The sequence below is a fragment of the Nannospalax galili genome, unplaced genomic scaffold (assembly GCF_000622305.1).
Source record: "Nannospalax galili isolate Female #2095 unplaced genomic scaffold, S.galili_v1.0 scaffold208, whole genome shotgun sequence".
In the NCBI taxonomy this organism is placed as follows: domain Eukaryota; kingdom Metazoa; phylum Chordata; class Mammalia; order Rodentia; family Spalacidae; genus Nannospalax; species Nannospalax galili.
In genome coordinates this window covers 14,356-33,010 of record NW_008357998.1, presented here as the reverse complement: position 1 = coordinate 33,010, position 18,655 = coordinate 14,356, and the positions used below count along the sequence as shown (strand labels likewise).

Here is an 18,655-nt window from a genome sequence, read left to right as displayed (position 1 = left end):
ATTTCAGTCGTTTTCGAAAAGCCTCCAGTTCCCTTTAATAGGACTTAGCTTTGTAAGTCTTCAAACCTCCAAATTTCAGACACTGAATTGCATGTTCTTATCTTCTTCAACTTCAGTGATCATCAAATTGACTTTTTAGGCTTTGAGATACTTCTTGTGGCCCATCACGATAGAGAAGATATTATCAACAAGTCAGTCACTACTGTAAAATACCCATTACATCACAAAGACACTGTAAAAATATTCAAAGTATATGTGAAAACAGGTCTTCATGCCAATGAGAGGTAAAACGTCTCCAGATAGCAGCTGGCTGTGGTTTACCAGGAGGCCACTAACAGCACGTGTAGCGTCTGTAACATATGGAGACATAACCACCTTCCTAAAGCATCTGGTCCTGGGGACTCGTTGCTGGAGTTCCTTTTTCACTCCACTTGTTCTGGAACAGCTGAAATGTGTTTACTCTGCCTGGCGAGAAGCAATTGTGAACATACGGAGAAGAGCCACCATTTCAGAAAATGAAACTCCCCTATTGTACCTGCAGACCATATCATGTTAGACTACCCATTGCCTCTCTGTGTGTTATTATCTGCCATTCTAAGACATTTTCGTCTATTTTCAGAGTCGGCAGGTCCTTCCTCATCCTCACAGTCTACACTGTCCCTTGTTTTAACTCTGTGGTTTTAACATACATGGAGATCATCCTCCAACCCAGGTAAATCTTGGTTTCTCAGTCCATTGACCTTTTATGTCCTTGTGTCCTCTGTTACTTTGGTTTCCAATCCATTCACATCCAGTGTCACACCTCTACCTTCATCCCAAGTAAGGGTAGGACAACTGTGGCTAGGGAATGACCAGCCCACCACCTATTTGCATAGTTTTATTGGTACACAGCCACACTTGCTCATTGTACATTGTCCATGGCTTGGATTATTCCACAGTGTCATAACTGAATCCATTTACTACCTGCCACTTTTTAAAAGGTGTGCTGATCACGGTTTGACTTAGGAACTGCTACTGCTGTTATATCAACGTTCCTACTTTCTTTCAATTCCTCAACCACTAAATGGCTGCAAGTTCCATAGTGACAAAGTTTTGACAAGTTTTTGTCTTTATTTTTCTTATTTTTTTTTTGCTGTTGTTGTTCTTAGTTGATACGTCTGACGCTCTCAGAGCACTGTCGGGCACCTAAGACTACTGGAGAATACACTGCTATCATTAAAACAGTGTGGAAAGCTTTCAACTTTTCCTTTTCTTATTGGTAGCTCATCTCCAGAGTATCACAGACTTTGCAGGGCAGAAGATACTCCCTGATAATTGTAGGTGAATCATTGTGCCTCTTTGCTTATGGTCATCAACACAGCCATTGTCAATAATTTGAAAACAAAATGTAGAAATTAAAAACTTATGTAGAAATGGTTGATTTCCTTCATTCGTTTACTCAATCAAAATATACTTATTGATAATGTACCATGTGTGGGTACCTTTCCAGAATGAGGGTCACAGGGGACTCTGAGGACTAGGAAGATTAGCCAGGGGTACAAAAGCCCTTGCTTCAGGGATCATGTGTTATATCCAGAGGCAGGCAAAACACACATAAATATATACAAGGTGATTCAAGATTTGGGTGTTTTCCAGGCCTCTGGGAACTTGCAGCAGTGTTGATAGCATGCACAAGCTCCGTGCAAACTCAATCAGGCAAAAATACAGCATAGAACTGGGGAAATAGGCAAGAGTCCCCAACCTCAGCAAGGAACTATTGGCAGCTGATCACTGTGTAATGAGGGAGAATTAGTTTTCTTTAAGGGAGTGATGATAGATAGGCTGAACAGTCTCTAGTGGATGCGCTCACACTGAGGGACATTTAGGGACACAAACTTGACTTGATAGGCCTTAAATATATGACAGAATGCATGAAATCTGATGGATTGAGTTATGGGGGTACAACTAGGGGAGGGGTCTGAATATGATTATGATGTATTGTATGAAATGTAAAAAATTCAATAAAACATGTATTATAAAAGAAAAAAGTATATATGTGTATGTGTGTGTGAGAGAGACAGAGACAGAGAGACAGACAGACAGACAGAGACAGACTGAGGCATACAGAATGGAGAACAGGTCAGAGTGGTCTCTCTGAGCAGATGGCTCTTTAGGAAACGCAGTGAGAAGTCAGCATTTCAAAACAAAAGAAAGGGAATTTTAAACACAGAGTAAGTGCAAAGGCCTTGGGAATAGAAATATATTGGCCACTTTAGAAACACAAAGGTTTTTAGTGAGGGGCGAAGGGTCAGAATATCACAAAAAGTAGTAGTGGGAACAAGATGCAGAAGGTAGACCATTTGAGTATTATTGACCCTGGGAAGGTGAATGAAACTATTTCTATGTCTTTGCTGTGGGACTGTAGGCAGGGGAATTCTAAGAGTGATGTTTAGGAAAGACCGTGATTGCTGTTTGGAAGAGAAGGGAGTACTGTGCCTGGGACAAATTCCGAGGCTCTGGTGGAATCAAGTATGGCCAGGATTAGGTTATATCTCCATGTAAATACTCTTGCTTTTGGATTGGAGGCTATAGGTAAGGAGTAGGGAGGGATCCAGGGGGGCTCCTGGGAGACAAACACGTCTGTTCACATCATTAGGTCTCACATGGCTAATTGGTTTGTGATACAAAGAGCAGACAACAGTGCCTAATCCAGAGTATGGCATTATTTACTCATGCAAAGAGCAACGAGGAAAATGATAAGCTCATCTTGTGGTGCTAATTACTGAGTACTATGTACTAAGCACCGATTGTTTATCTTTGCATGAACTATTTCACTAGAGTCTTTGAACAACTCTTGTTCATATTCTGGGTTGGAGCTGAGGTTGGTCCAATTTTAAGACCAAAGAGTTGAACAATCAGGCTGTATTGCCTCCCAGGCATTACTTGGTTTTGTAGTTCAACACACTTTATACAAGTTTTTCTTATCCCCATTGACTCTTACCCTGATGCTGTAATACAAAGAATAATGATTATTATTTCTTTTTTAAAGACCAGAAAGTTGAAGCTTAGAGTATAAACGAGTCCTCAAAGACTCACAGGTAGCAAGTGAAAGGCAGAAAATGAAGCCAAAGTCTTCTGGTCTCTGGCCCATGGATCCTATAGTAGGCAAATGCTTAAGTGAGTTGGACTCAGTTTCCAGATGGGTAATAAACAAGGTTACAATGAAGTGATTTACATTACATGATCCACCTTTTTAACAGCCCATGGTTTAATGACTTCTTTGGATTCTAAATGTTGAGTCACTGTGCTAAGCTGGCTGGGAGTTTTCTCAGTATAATTACTCACTGCTTTTTTCTACATGCAGTCCGGAACATTTTGGCTAGTTCCAAAACTTTCTAGACCAACACCAGGGCTGATCACAAATGCTGACACAGTGCCATTCGTTAGACTTCTTTTGTGTTCTTTGCTGTGCTATATAATCGGTCCTATCATCAAATCTTATAACTTATCCATGTAGAGCCCACAGACTGAGATACTTTAACATTTAACATAATAAAAAGAAATTGGATTTGCATACCTATGATTACAAATTAATTCATTCATTTAGTTTTTTTGACTAAATCTCTCTGGCTTCAAGTATATGCACATGTGTGTGAATGCATATTTATTAAGTACATACTTAATTTGGGAATAACTTTGAAGATAATACACTCATTGAAGATTTTGGACCCAAATGAAATGATTAGAATTTTCATTTAGGATGATTATGCAAAAGGTTGTATAAAATGGGGGAGACATTGGAGGTATGAAGATACTTGGAGCATGTAAAAACATTCTCAGTAAAGTGTAACGTGGGTCGAGTTACAATAAGGTGTCCCATTGAACGGAAACGAGGAGCACAGAGACAGAAGATGTGATAGGTTATGCCGATAAGTGTATGTACACCCAAATACACACACGTTATTGTATTTCAGGAAGTTTCTGAAGTACTGTGGTGAACTATAAAGTGACTGGTTTAATCAATATAAGCAACTGAGATAATCTAGAAATTTTGATAGTTAATAAACATAATTTGAACATGTCTTATGAAATACCAGTGATCGCATTTAATCTAGTGTAATTTAATTTAAAGACATTAAGTTATCAGGAAAATTACATCAAATTTTCATCTCATTTGCATGTTTATATACTCTCAAAGTACATTAAACATCACTTTTGGAGGGAGTATGTATGTGAGTTTGAGTGAGAGGGAGGGAGGTGGGAGGCGAGAGGATGAATTCAGTTGTAGCTCTCTTCTAGATTTTAGCAGTTTTTTTTTTCTTTTTCTTTTCTGTCTGACCAGACGGTATTGGCTCTAATCAGGTTAGTGAATCCTTTTATCTACATCCAAATAGAAGCGGTAATTGTTTATTGATGGCAGAGAAACAAAGAGAAAACACTACAAATAAAAGAGTGTGAAGGGGCTGGAGCAATGACTCAGCAGTTCAGAGCAGTGGCTGCTCTTTCAGACCTGAGTTCAGTTCCCAGCACCCACATGGTGGCTCATAACCATCAGTAACTACAGTTCCGAGGGAACTGATGTCCTCTTCTGGTCTCTAAGGGCATTGCACTCATGTGGCATACTGACATACATGTGTGGAAAACACACATATAAAATAAAAATAAATAAATAAATAATGAGAGGGAAAATAGGCTTGCTTAAAGTCTTGTGGGATATATTCAGGCAATGAACCAAACACTTGCCGCTTGACTCGTTCCTTCGGGGTGGCATGCTGTGTACAAAGGGCTGACTGAAAGAACATTACTCACCGGCTGGGCTTGCCAGAGCTTCAGCAACTCCAAGGAACCAGACAGAAACAGGCCATGGAGGAAACAGAGACGACTTTTCCTGAAAGAGGCTGTTCCACCAGTGTGAAGAACTTTCTGTGTATCTCAACGAAGCCAGCTGTCATCACAGACAAGCCTGCAGAAATGTTTCCAGCAACTAGAGAAAGACAAAATGAAAAGAAGATCTGGAAATCAAGGCCATAGGCCACAGCATTCTTATACAGCTACCCTCAGGGACGTTTCTGCAGCATAGTTTGCTCCCTGGATGTCAAGACAACAGCTAAGCGTGTGGTGGAGACACACAAGGCTCAGGCTGTGGATTCAGAAGGGCTCAGTTCACCCCCTATTGCTTGATTCACAGGTGAACTTCAGGCTAGCTACTTAAGTCCGTTACCACTCTGCTGAACTGCAAGGCCTGGTAATGATGTTCACTGTGTAGGGTGCTTGTGAGATTTAAGTAAGATAGTGTTCTGCTATTATAAAGACTCCTTGGAGGAAACAGCGTGGTAATTATGGAAGATACGGAATAGATTTCACCTTCCCACATGAAAGTTATTATGCTAAGCAACTTTCCCCTTCCTTTTGATTTTTATGAAACAAGGCCTCACACTTGGCCCATGCTGGCCTAGAATTTATGGAGATTTTCCCACCTCAGTCTCCCATGTGCTATAAATAAGTTTAAAAAATATTTTATTATTTTTATTTTATATATATGAGTTTATTGCCTGCATGTATGTAAGTGTACCCATGTCATGCAATACCCACAGAGGTCAGAAGAAGGCATTGGATTCCCTGGAATTGGAGTTACAGATGGTTGTTAGCTGCTGTGTGGGTGCTGGGACTTGAAACTGGGTCCTCTGTAAGAAAAACCAGTGCTCTTAACCACTTCTCAAGCCCATATAGATAAATTTTTAAAAAAGAGATATGTTTGAGTAAAAAGTGATTTGGGGAAAATTTAAGTCAAAATTATCTCTTTATATGGCTGAAGTTATTATTATTTTAAAATTTTATTTATTATTTTTTATTTATGTGTATATGTGTATTGCCTGCATGTCCGTAAGTGCACCTGTGTTGTGCAATGCCCACAGAGGTCAGAAGAGTCTGTCGGATCCCCTGGGACTGGAGTTACGGACAGTTGTTAGCTGTCATGTGGATACTGAGATTTGAACCTGGGTCTCCTGCAAGAACAAGCAGTGTTCTTAACTGCTGAGCCATGCCTGAAATTATTATTTTTAAATGATTTGGTGATAATATGAAGACATTATTAGGATTTTTTTTGTCTTGTCTTTGATCTTTGCAGCTAATAGAGAATTGAAGACTAGAAACTATTTATGAAATAATTAAAGAGGGGTCTGGGGAGATGGCTCAGTGGGTAAGAGCACTTGCTGTGAGAGCAAGAGGACCCGAGTTCAAATCCCTGGCACTCATGTCAAAGCAGAGCGTGGCTGCATGTAACCAGAGCCCCAACATTTTGAGGCATAGACTGGCAGATCGTCTGTGCTTACTGACCAGCCAGACAAGCCAAAATGGTGAATTTCAGGTTTAGTGAGGGACCCTGTCTCAAAAAATACAATGGAGATTGATAGAGTAACACACCTAATGTACTCCTCTGGCTTTCCACATATGCATACACAGGTGCATACCTGTACATACATGTGCATACACATCACAAATACTCTCTCACATATACAAAAAACTTTATAGAGGAGAAGTAGAAGAGCAAGAATAAAAATCATTAAATAATTAAGGAGGTGAAAAGTGTGAGACAGATGAAAAGGTCCATCGTGGGCAAGTGTCCACATAGGGGCCAGCCCTTCCTTCACTTTCAGAAATTTTCTAGGCTATCTAGGTTGGAAGGAGGGATTTCATGACAGAGTTTATATCTGTTGTGACCACTCCATCTCTCAATCATATAACTGTATGTAATCTTATTGAAACAGAGGTGTGGGGGTTGGAGACATGGCTCACCAGTTAAGAGCACTGACTGCTCTTGCAGAAAACCTGGGTTTGATTCCCAGCACCCACATGGCGGCTATGAACCGTCCTTAACTCCAGTTCCAGGGGAATCTGAAGCCCTCTTCTGACTTCTGCAGCATTGCACAACATGGGTGCCCTCACATACATGCAGGCAATACACTTGTACACATAAAATAAAATAATAAATAAAAGATTATAAAAGAAACAGAGGTGTGGTGGGTTTAATGAAAATGTCTCCCATAGGCTTCACATATTTGGGCATTTTGTCCCCAGTGAGTGGCGCTGTTTTGGGAGGTTTTAGGAGGGGTGGCCTTGCTGGAGGAAGTGTGTCACTGGGGGTGAGCTTTGAGAGTTCTTAAGCCTTGCCAGATTTCCAGTTCCTCTCTGCTTCCTGTGCCTGTTTGAAGATGTGATCCCTTGACTTTCTGCTCTAGTCACCTCTGACACCATGCCTCCCCCACCATTATGAACTCTAATCCTCTGGAAGCATAAGCTCAAATAAGTTTTTCCTTCTGTAAGTTGTTTTGGTCATGGTGTTTTATCACAGAAACAGAAAAATAACTAATGCAGAACTTGGTACCGAGAGTGGGCTGCTGCTGTAAGGAACCTGACCATGTGGGTTTTTGGAGGAATGTGGAAGACTTTGGAAATAACTAATACAAGAAGTAAAGCTTAGTTTAATGGAATTCACTTGAAATTTAGAGCTAGTCCCATTTTACCAACTTGCTAACGTTTTAGATAAAGCAAAGCTTTCAATTTAAAAGGTATCAGTCTAATATTTAAACAGCATCGTGTTTGCTTTGGTTGATGGTTAAGCTGGTCAGTAATTTTTAAATTATATTTTCTCAACATTTTAATGTGCCCATGGAGGCTGTTCTTTATCAGGTCTCCAAGAAATTAAGTGTGTAATAAAAATAAAGAAAACCCAAGTAACAGTTCAAAACTTTGAGGAAAATTCAAATTTATTATTATTTTAAATTGGGCTCAATAAAGAACCATTCATAGTGAACTTGAGATTTTCATCCTGTAAGTAGCCCATTTAAGATGTGAATTTCTCATCAGGTAAAATTCATCATAAAATTGCATTTTTCTCAGTTACTAAGTGTATTCTAGGTGTATCATAAAGAGTACTAACATATAAATTCAATTTAATTTTTATTCTGTTCCTGCTATATGCAAGGCAGTATGTCAGGCACAGTGGGGGACGTAAAATGAACATCTGCTGTCCTCCTATCAGACTCATATTCCATTGAGGAGTATGAAAAGGACCAGTTTCTAGTCCAAGAGGTGAAAGACATCATTTTACGCTTTAATAAAAGAGAACTTGGGGCTGGAGAGATGGTGCAGCGGTTAAGAGTTGATGGCTCTTGCAGAGGACCTGGGTTCAATTCCCAGCACACATATGGAGGCTATGAACCATCCTTAACTCCAGTTCCAGGGGAATCCGACACCCTCTTCTGACCTCCGCGGCATTGCACGACATGGGTGCACTCACATACATACAGGCAATACACTCATACACACAAAATAAAAATAATAAATAAAATAAAATAAGAGAGAAGAAAACCAGAATGAAAAGGTGAGGGTATTATAAGTGGTAATGGCAAAGTCACAGAGCCCAGAAAGCTTTGGGCCAATTTTCAGAATGGTGGGATGCCCATGTTATCTGAGAGTCAGGAGAGAAGATAGATTGGGGTCAGATCCTAAGAGGCATTTGATACATTCTGGAGGCATTGAACATTAATCTGGGATAATAGAATCATTGGAGTTTGGGAACACAAGTAAAATGATCAGCAGTGTCATTGAGAATGATGATTGTCAAGGTCACGTGCTGATTGGTAGAATGGGAATGGCTTTAGAGGTAAGGAAGACAGGAAGCTTTAAGAACAATCCAGGTGAAGTACGGAGGCTTGAGCTATAAGCAGGAATTCTACCTCGGAAAGAGAAAGCAGGTAAAGCCATAGTAGCTGGAGCAAAGGATAAGGACGTGGTAGATGTTATGTTGATGAGAGTCCAGGTAACTGGAAAGCTCAGAGTGGTAACAATATGAATGGGGTCCTTAAGTGGATACAGAGAACATGGCGTTTAATTCTGAACTGAATCGGAGATGTTACGGGTCATCTGAATAGAGCTGCCCAGAAAACCATTAAAAATGCATATTAAAGCTCAGGAGATTGGGTGAATCAAGAGAAAAAGATTCACAATTGAACTGCTGAGTGTGTGGGTTTAAGGTGAGGTGAGGCTGAAAGGGGCTTGGAAGGGACCGAAAAGAATGTCTAAGCAATGCCCTCAGTGGTGATCAGACATCGGTGAGAGAAGAAGGACAGAAAGGAGGTTTAAAGGGAGGCTTTAAGGAAGAAGACAGAACAGAACTATCGGCCTTTTCTTTAAATTCTTCACTCTCCCCATTCCTTCATACTATCGCGATCCCTTTTCTTTTCCCAGTAGCTCCAAATACATCAAGTTCTTCAAATTCTATCCAAAATGTTTTATAAACCAATCTCCTCCTCTCCATGGTCACTGCCATCATTCCAATGCCTTTCTCATTAACCCGGACTTTGCAATGTCTGTACTGACTGGTCTTCCCATTTCCAAGCTAGTCTATGTCTAACAATGAACACTGGCAAGGAATAACCTGTAAACGCAAGTGAATGTTACCCCAAGCCCTCTACATGACATGTGTGATCTGGCCTGGGCTCATCATTTTATGCTAATTGATTGCGAATTCCTCTTATTTTACTGTGGTTTAGCCACATGCATCTTCATTTTTGTCAAGTGTCTTAAACTCTTTCTCACTATAGAGACTTCGATTTGCTCATCTCCCTTTGTGAAACATTTTCCTGACCTACCTCATGCTTATTTATCTTTAAGTTATGTATTTCACAATCTAAACTAGATCTTGTCTGTCATTCTCTCCATTTTCCATACTTACAACCATCTGATATAATGTACCCTGGTGTCTTCATTTGTATCGTGAATGTTTCAATTATCTGTTCATTTGCTCTATGAGAATTGGAACCAATTTTGCTTTTTTCTTTATTACCAACACAAATACCCAGATTCAGAGTAAGCAACACACATTCCCACAGCCACATACCCACACAATAATAACAAACAAAATTAAAAAGAGTGCTTTGGGAAGGGAAAGCCAAACAATTTACTTAAGAAGTTAACAGTAAGAGGAATCAGTTTTATAACATGTGGAAGGCTTGTTCATGTTTTCATGCAAAGGAAGGCACCAACAAACAGAAAAGTTATAGACGTAAGAACAAGATGCCAATATAGAAATGTCTTGAGGTAGAAGACATAATCACAGAAAGGAAGAAAAAGCATCACTGAAGGAAAATGAACGTATAGAACACTTAGAATACAGAGTACTGAGGACCAGAAGAACTGAATGTGAGGATATATGTACCAAATGACCTTGATCTGGCAACTTAGAGAAGCTACTTACTTCCCCAGAGTGAGCAGATGGGGATGGAATGCATAGAAAAAAGGGAACATTTCCAAAAACTACTATTGATCCCTTTAGATAAAGATGGGAAGTCTATGGTGAAATTGGGATTCTTTGCTGGGATCTACAGATTATATCACTAAGCTCCTTTGGTGCTTCTCCCATTTTGACTATATAGCAAACAATTAGAATAAGTTCAAGCTATTGAATTGTTTACACATTTCAGATGAATTTCTAAAATGTTTACACAGAAAGAATACAGCATTGGAGGAATTTTAATTAGGGAAAGGTCAAAAATCCTTAAATAACTTTATTTGTTAATAAATGATTAATCAGGCTAGAGATGTAGCTCAGTTGAACCCTAGTCACCTTAAAGAATCACCAGGACCTTAGGACTTGGAGGCCCCAGGCATTTTAGAAGGTAACAGTGAGGCTATTAAAGAAAAGTTGGAGAACTAGTTGGAATTTCATACACCCAGCTATGGGACCTAAATTTCAACTTCTACCGTAGAGACTGGGTGAGTATTCACACTCCTGCTCTTCCTCTGGCAAGGGACTAGGACCTTAATCTGCGGAAGTTAAATAGGAGTGACCATGACCTTGAGGAAGAAGGTTAAGGCTGAAAAGGAGAAGATTCTGAACAGTGAGGCAACCCTCCCCATACTTTACCCTTAGCACAAGGGAAGAGTCTCCAAGGAAGAAGTGGAAAGTGCCTTCTTTTAACAGCTTGATACTTCTTGTAAAAGAACTCTCCACCCACTGTTTGCTGGGGAGAGGTCTCACAATAATATAACTGGTTCTCTGTAAAATCATTTCATTGGACAGCCTACCTTTGATAAATCCCATCTGTGTACATAGACGTGCTACCCAGGGCGTTATGTTCGCGTGGTCTTCCTTATGTTTTCAGTCATACTATTCTGTTGTAGTGTGACTGGACAATGGAGGTCACCAGACATTTGAGAAGAATGTTCAGTATCAAAAAGAAAAACAAATTGGAAAGGAGGTACTATCTAGTTGATACCCTCAGAGTGGTAAGATAGATCATTGCCCAACAACATAGGAACAAGTTTGCGTGAAAGAAGAAAGATTAAAAAAAAATAAAAACCTTGGAAACCAAATATGACTAACATTTAAAAATCGTAGACTACTTGAAGGATTAAGTCAAAGACATTTCCAAGAGATTAGATCAGCAACAGCAACGAAAGGAATTAAAACAGCAACAGCAGCAAACAAACAAACAAAAAACCCAATCAACTCACCAATTAACCGGTCAACTAACCAACAAACCGTGTAACTAACCAGAAAACCAACTAACTGACAAATCCGTTAACAAATGAACTAACCAGTTAACTAAGCAACTTTACAACCAACCAAGTAACCAGTTAACCAATCAACCAATTAACTAACCAACTGTGTAACCAACTAAGTAACAAACCAAAGAAACAGACAAAAAAACCTTAAAATTATAGATATTGAACATAAAGTTTTGAGAAAATTATTGGATTGTTTTTGCAATGTGCAACATTTGATCAATAGGAATTCAGAAGGGAAATACAGAGAAAATGGAAGGAAATGCTTTCTAAAAACTAGTATTTTTCTGATTTAAAGAGTCTACCTGGGTCAATCATACAATAGTTAAGAAAGATTCTTATCAAGATACAATGTCATTTTAGAACTTTATAGATACCAGAAGAGTCTTCCATTCAGGAAAATAAATTATGAAAACAGGAAGGAGTATCTGAAGAACTCTGTACTTCTCAACAGTGATTCAAGTTGCTTTCTCAGGATTCCTCCTTGAAATGTGAAGGCTGAAGATGTCGCTCAGTGGTAAAGCATGCTTAGCATGTGTGAGGTCCTGGTTCACTCTCCATCACAGGAAGATTATACAGGAAGATTTTAGAATTTGACCTCTACGAGTATCTTCTAAGACACCTCTCATATTAACTAAGGTAATCTAGAGAAAAAATACCAGGCACTTTTGGGTACTGACTCTTGACTGTGCAATGCATAGAATGGTTTATAATTTGTGTAGGAAATTTCATAGCATTTTTAGCAATAGTTTAGATCAGAGTCTTCAAATTTTGTTTCCTGTAAATGACCAGTAATAAATATGGTTCTTGTAAGCCAAAACACAAAGTTAAGGGGATATAATTATTTGTGTAAAAAGAGAGAAATTTCTACAAGCTTTTAATGAATCACATTCAAAATAATCATTTGTGAGGAAGTAATGCAATATCACTCAATTAGGGTTCAACGTTAGCATTTCTCATCACCAAATAAATAGCAAATGTTTGTCTGTGCAAATCTTTCTCAACTTACATGTTACGCAGACAGATGTTGGACTAGATTTGTTCTATAAGCTACAATGAATTTTGAGTCTCTGGTTTTGTCATCGGCTTTTACTGCTTATTTCTGAATTTTAGCTCTGGCCCGATAATTCGTGACTTTCCAGTCAGGCCACTGCCGCTACCGCACACCTGCCTGAAACCTTAGAGAGCCTGTGTCTTTTTCTTTCGTTCTCCACACTAGTAGGTGTGATCACCCAGCACTGTTGGTGTTACCTGGGAACTTGTTAGCCATGCAGAATCTCAGGGAGCCACCCAAGAACCGAATCAGATTTTGTATTGAAATGATCCACAGATGGTTCCTGTCCAAATTAAACTCTGCGAATCACTGCATTATTACAGAACAGCGTCGGACCTGATCCAGCACAACTCAATGAAAGGTCCTTCTCCAGACAATTTTAGGCAAGCACACATTTAACTCATTTCTAAAAGTCCATTGATGAAACTAAAAATGCTTGTGATGGGATCATTTAGAAAGATCAGAAATGTATTTTCTCACAGTTTTCCAGGTCAGCAAGTCCAAGATCAAGGCTCTGGCATGTTCATTTGCATGATGCAGGCTGCTCTCTGATCCAAATGGGTACCTCCAAGGTTGCATCCTCCAAAAAGGAGAGACGTTGTGTCTCATCATGCAGAAGGCAAAGGGCAAAATGAACATGCTCCTTCCCCATCAGGCCCTTTTATAAGTGCACTGGGACCCATTCGTGGCTCACTCACTGCCCACAAGGTGCACTTCCCAGTACTGTGGCATTAGGGATTAAGTTTCAACATGACTTTGGATAGGACAAGAACAGACTATACCAGTCATTACTTAATGATTTAGGGCAAAGCATATTATACATGAAGGCTCTGAAAAACTACGTCTGCTTTCTTTTGCAACTTCAGTCTGGTGCCGATAAAAAATGATTTTTTTAATTCAAAGTCTGATTCTACCCTAAATTTAATTTGCTCCATTTTTAATTCTTAACTTTGGTGAGCTCACAACACATCCAAAGCAGACTGTCATTTATCAGAACTCACACATTTTAAACTTCCTACAGATCTGTATTTACAAGATTAAGCACAAGGGTTCCAAAGGAGATATTATATTCAGATAAATAATATATGTTTTAATATTGGCTGCATGGTTGCAGACAAGCCCATAAGAGTCTTGAAGCTCTTATAATTTATTCTATTATCCTATCATGTAATACTTTTCCAAATTAGACCACGGTGAAATAAAAGTCAGAATTCATTTGAATGTTAAGGTTTCATTTACTGTTTTATATTGAAGCAAAATCCAATAATAAATAATGGATATATTAAGATTTTTAAGGTATTGGCTGAACTTATTCACTGAGAAGACTGGGGGGGTTCTGTGGGTAGTCTGATGTATGGTGTTTGATGTGTAAGCTTACCACCATAGCTATGAAATTCTATTGAGCCCTTAGGAAATTCCCCTTGGATCTGTCATTTTAGCAAACTTACAGAATAGGAAATGAACTCTTGTGAGAACAGTCTGGTGTCCTCAGAACACTCTGTGGAAATAGCACTGATGATATTATCATGTATTTTCTCTCTTTAGGGAAGATATTTCTCGTTATTAGAATGGCCCGTGGTTTAAAATTGTTATTGTTTTTAGTCCTAGTTGTGTGTTTCTATGCCTGGTGGAGCTACCCACCCAACCACTCTCTCTGTTTCTTTGGATCTCATTTCAGGAGCTTCAGCTATGGTTTACATTTTAATTTCTGAATGTGGAACAGGTCATTCATTAAACACAAAGATCAGATAACACAAAAGACTCTATAAGGCATCAAATACTGCTTCAGATGCTGAACTAGATCCATCTACCTCACCTCATATTTAATTCCAATTTGATGTTAACATTAAAGACTGAGAATATTAATGTGCTTTTGTTAAACAAATGAACAACTAAAATGAAAATTTATTTGCAGTAAATATCTATAAAAGTCATCTTTTTAGTGTTTGTAGTTCTTTCTATTAAATAGTTTTGCAACGGGCAAATAGTATATGTCTTGGGGGAAATTTTTAATTAATTTAGTTTTATGTATGTGTATTAGTGTTTTGTTTGCATGTATGTAGGTGCACCAAGCACAATGCCTGTAGAGGCCAGAAGAGGCATCAGGTCCATTGCAACTGGAGTTACAGATGGTTATTAGGCACCAGGTATGTGCTAGGAGCTGAACCAGGGGAGCTCTCTGCAAGAGCAGCCATTTCTCCTAATTACTGAGCCATCTCTCTAACCCCATTCTTGGGAAAATTTATCAGTTTGAAAACTACATAGAAAAAAGTAATTCCATCTAGGCATAGGTCCGACATGCCTGTAATCCCAGCACACAGGTGTGTAAACCACAAATTCCAGGACATCTAGGGCTGTACAGCAAGACCTTGTGCAAATTAAGAGCAAGAAAAGAAAAAGTAATCTTTTCTGAGATAATCCTATTTCCAATAAAGGTGACTGGATCCTTAACTCAGGTTTTAGTGTGTCAGTTTCTTTCTTTCCAGCCCAAATTTAGAATTTTATGTGATTGCCAATTATCCGAAGTAGCACAAGGCACTGGTTACACATAAAGGGATCAGCACTTTGGTCAAACTCTATCATAAAAAAAAACCTTTCAGTTAGAATTTGAATTTTCAGGTTACTTGAAAGATCTTACAGGAATTTGAATATATTTGTCTGCATTTCAATTTAAATGGTACTTCAAATCCAAGATAATTATACACTTAAGCTTTGTGTAGCACTTAGTAACAATCGTAATTGGGCTAATTTTAATCAGATTAATACTTGTGTATGTTAGCACTAACTACCGAATGCCACGTCACAGGATTTTAATAATGCTAAGGAAAAGAAATAAGGAGTAAACAGTTTTGAACCATGAAAGTCTAAACTGAAGCATGGCTAATTATAACAGGATAAATCACAATGATACTGCAGATTTTAGAATTTTTGTCAATTAAGGTTGACCCTTAAATAGATGCATCTGTATGTGGATAGTATTAGGAAAATATAGTCTGGATAAATACTCTCAGTGCATCAAGTCTTCTCCTGATATAGTCCTGGAAGGTGTAGAGATTTTAGCTGAGGATGACCTTGAACTCCTCATCCTCAGCCTCTGTCTCTCAAGTGCTAGGATTTTAGGCACGTAGCACCATGCCTGGTTTATGCAGTGCTTGAAATCAAACCAGGCCTCTGTATGCTAGGCAAACATGCTACCAACTGATCCACACCCTCAGTCCTAGAGGTATTCTATTTATTTATTTAAAATATTTTATTTATCATTTTTATGTGTAAGTGCATTCCCTGCATGCATGTTAGTGCACCTGCGTCGTGCAATGCCCTCCAAGGTGAGAAGAGGGCATAGGATCCCCTGGAACTGAAGTTACAGATTATTGTTAGGTTGTTAGCCACCATGTGGGTGCTGGGAACTGAACCTGGATCTTCTGTAAGAGCAATCAGTGCTCTTAACTGCTGAGTCATCTCTCTGGCCCCATTAAAAAAAATATTTTATTTCCCTAGAGATATTTTAATAGCTGACATATTTCTTGATTTCATTATGTGATGAACTCAGCAATGTCATGTCTTGGATTAGAAGCCCTTCTTTGTATTGCATTTTGAGCAAAATAAAGGAAAAAATTGTATAACTTCATTAAATTTCAAGTTTGACCAGCTGGGTGAGATGACTCCATCTCTCAGGGGTCTGTGTTGTGATTCTGTATCTCAGGCATTGACATTGTCTTTACCATTTGCCTCCCTTAAAGGTGACAGCTCCTGGAAGGAGAAGACAGAATGTGGGAAGGAGTGGGAGAGGTCAAGAAATAGCTGCTGATTAGAGACAAAAGGGCTGCCGTGGTTAATGATCCCTGTCAACCTTACAGCCTCTAGCATCACATGGGAGACAGATCTCTGGGCATGTCTGTGAGGGACTTTCTAGATTAGGTGAATTGAGGTGGGAAGACCCATCTCATTCTAGTTTCATTCTGTTGCTATGACAAACACCAAAAGCAACTTAAGGAGAAAATAGTTTATTTGACTTATATTTCCAGGTCACAAGCCATCACTGAAGGAAGTCAGGGGAGGAACTCAAGCAGAACCTGAAGCAGATCTGTGGAGAAATGCTGGCTTCTGGCTCACTTGAGGCTCCTGTCTAGCAAGCTTTCTTATACAGCCCAGGACCACCTGCCTAGGTCTGGTGCCACGCACAGAAGCAGGGTACTCCTACCCCAATGGATGATCAGGACAGCTCCTTACACACAAACGCACAAGCCAATCGTATCTAGGAAATTCCTCAGCTAAGGCTTTGTCTGTCAGGTGACTCTAGGCTGTGTCAAGTTGACAGTTAAGTTTAACTAGGAAACACCCCTAATTTGGGCAACACCATGGGCTGGAGTCCAAGACTTCATAAAAAGAACTCAAGCTGAGTATCAGTATTCATTGTTCCTTATTTTGTAGTGATGTGGTATGACCAGCTACCTGCCACCAAGTCTTCCCCACCATGATGGTCTATGTCCCCTTGAACTGTAAGCCAAAAGAAACTCTTCCTCCTATAAGTTGTTTTCGTCTGGTATTTGGTAAAAGCTTTGAGAAAAGTAACTAGTTAGGGAACATTTCTTTATATTGTTAATTGGCAATACTAATAATGCTAGTGGTAATAATAATAATAATGATATCATGGCCATAGAATTAAAGCACTTGAAGTTAAATGACACTCCATAGATGAAGCTTGGCACATTAAATTATGGTTTATCATGCATCTAAATGTAGTATATATGTGAAGATATTTCAAATTAGGAACTCATATGTCCATTCCTAATTTATATACCTATATACTTGACATTTTCAGGCCCTTGAGTTCAAAGTGAAAGGAAATTTTGATAGTAGACTACCTCAGCTCTGCAAATTACTATCAAAAAGTACCCTTGTTTTGGCTTTCATGTTCTGATGAAACTTGTTAATCATAACTACAGTATGGAAAACAACACAAATATCTAGTTTGAAAGATGCATATCATCACGTTTATATTCCCACAGAAAAGCATTATGCAAATAAATCAACAGCATGCAAATGGATGAATGGATGGAGTCTGTCTAGGAAACATTAGAATTCAGTGCTCTGTACCCAGTGGAACGGGGCTTAATTTCTTTGATGTGAATCTAGTTTTCTTTCCTCCTTTGCAACAGGTCTAGTTACCGATTTTGAAGGGTGAATAATTTAGTTCATCAACAACATCAAAAAATGTACTAGAAAATTCTGCCCAACTTTATTCACAAGTGTATACCTTTAAGAACAAACATGATTTCAAATATGTCATAGAGAAAGTCGACCAAATTTAAAGTGAATTTAAGATACTTTATTCTAGTGAAGGGCTTCTAATACTCTTATTTTTCATGGTCTATTTCCTTAAAGAAGCCCAGATTTGAACACTTTATGGAAGCTCTAACTGGTATGTTTCACGATGCAGTGCAGGACTGCCATCAACGCACCCTCGGTGGATGTTGCTTTCATTCTGCTTCAGGAGTGAAATTGCCGAGGATGGATGAATACGAGGCCCCACTTTCATCTGCATCCTCAAAGTACTGGAGACATTTCTGGGCATTCACTAAATAATACTGTTTCTTGGATTTCTGAATCAGCAGACTTATAAAAAAAAAAAAGACCACTTTCTGAAATTCAGGGATTGTCAAGATTGGCAGCTGATTACTGCTGGGTGAGGCTCGTTTCTTTAAGGCAGAGACTCCAGACAGACTGACTAGACCCCAGTGAATGAACTTGCACTGAGGGACATCTGGGTACACTGACTTGACTCAATAGGCCTTAACATATATGACAGAATGCATGAATTCTGGTGGGGGAGGGCTATGGTGTTCTGGATGGGAGGGTATACAGACGATTAAGATGTTTGGTATGAAATATGTAAAAATTCAATAAAACATACATTTAAAAACTCTTAAAACTTTTATTTTTGCCTAGAGAGATGGCTCAGCAGTTAAAAGCATTTGCTGTACTTGAAGAGGCCCAGGACTCACTTCCCAGCACCCACATGGTGGCTTACAAATGCCCATAACTTCAGTTCCA

At 39.0% G+C, this 18,655-nt stretch overlaps 1 protein-coding gene across 1 annotated transcript in view; it reads right to left on the bottom strand.

Moving 5' to 3' along the window:
* Positions 1 to 18,655, bottom strand: part of Slc15a5 (solute carrier family 15 member 5) — a gene marked incomplete at its 5' end in the record, with an annotated part of 69,204 nt that overhangs the window by 40,085 nt on the left and 10,464 nt on the right. Inside the window, 2 exon segments of the mRNA XM_008856044.1 lie at positions 4,789 to 4,820; positions 4,822 to 4,963. Of these exon segments, the coding sequence (XP_008854266.1) occupies positions 4,789 to 4,820; positions 4,822 to 4,963 (174 nt within the window).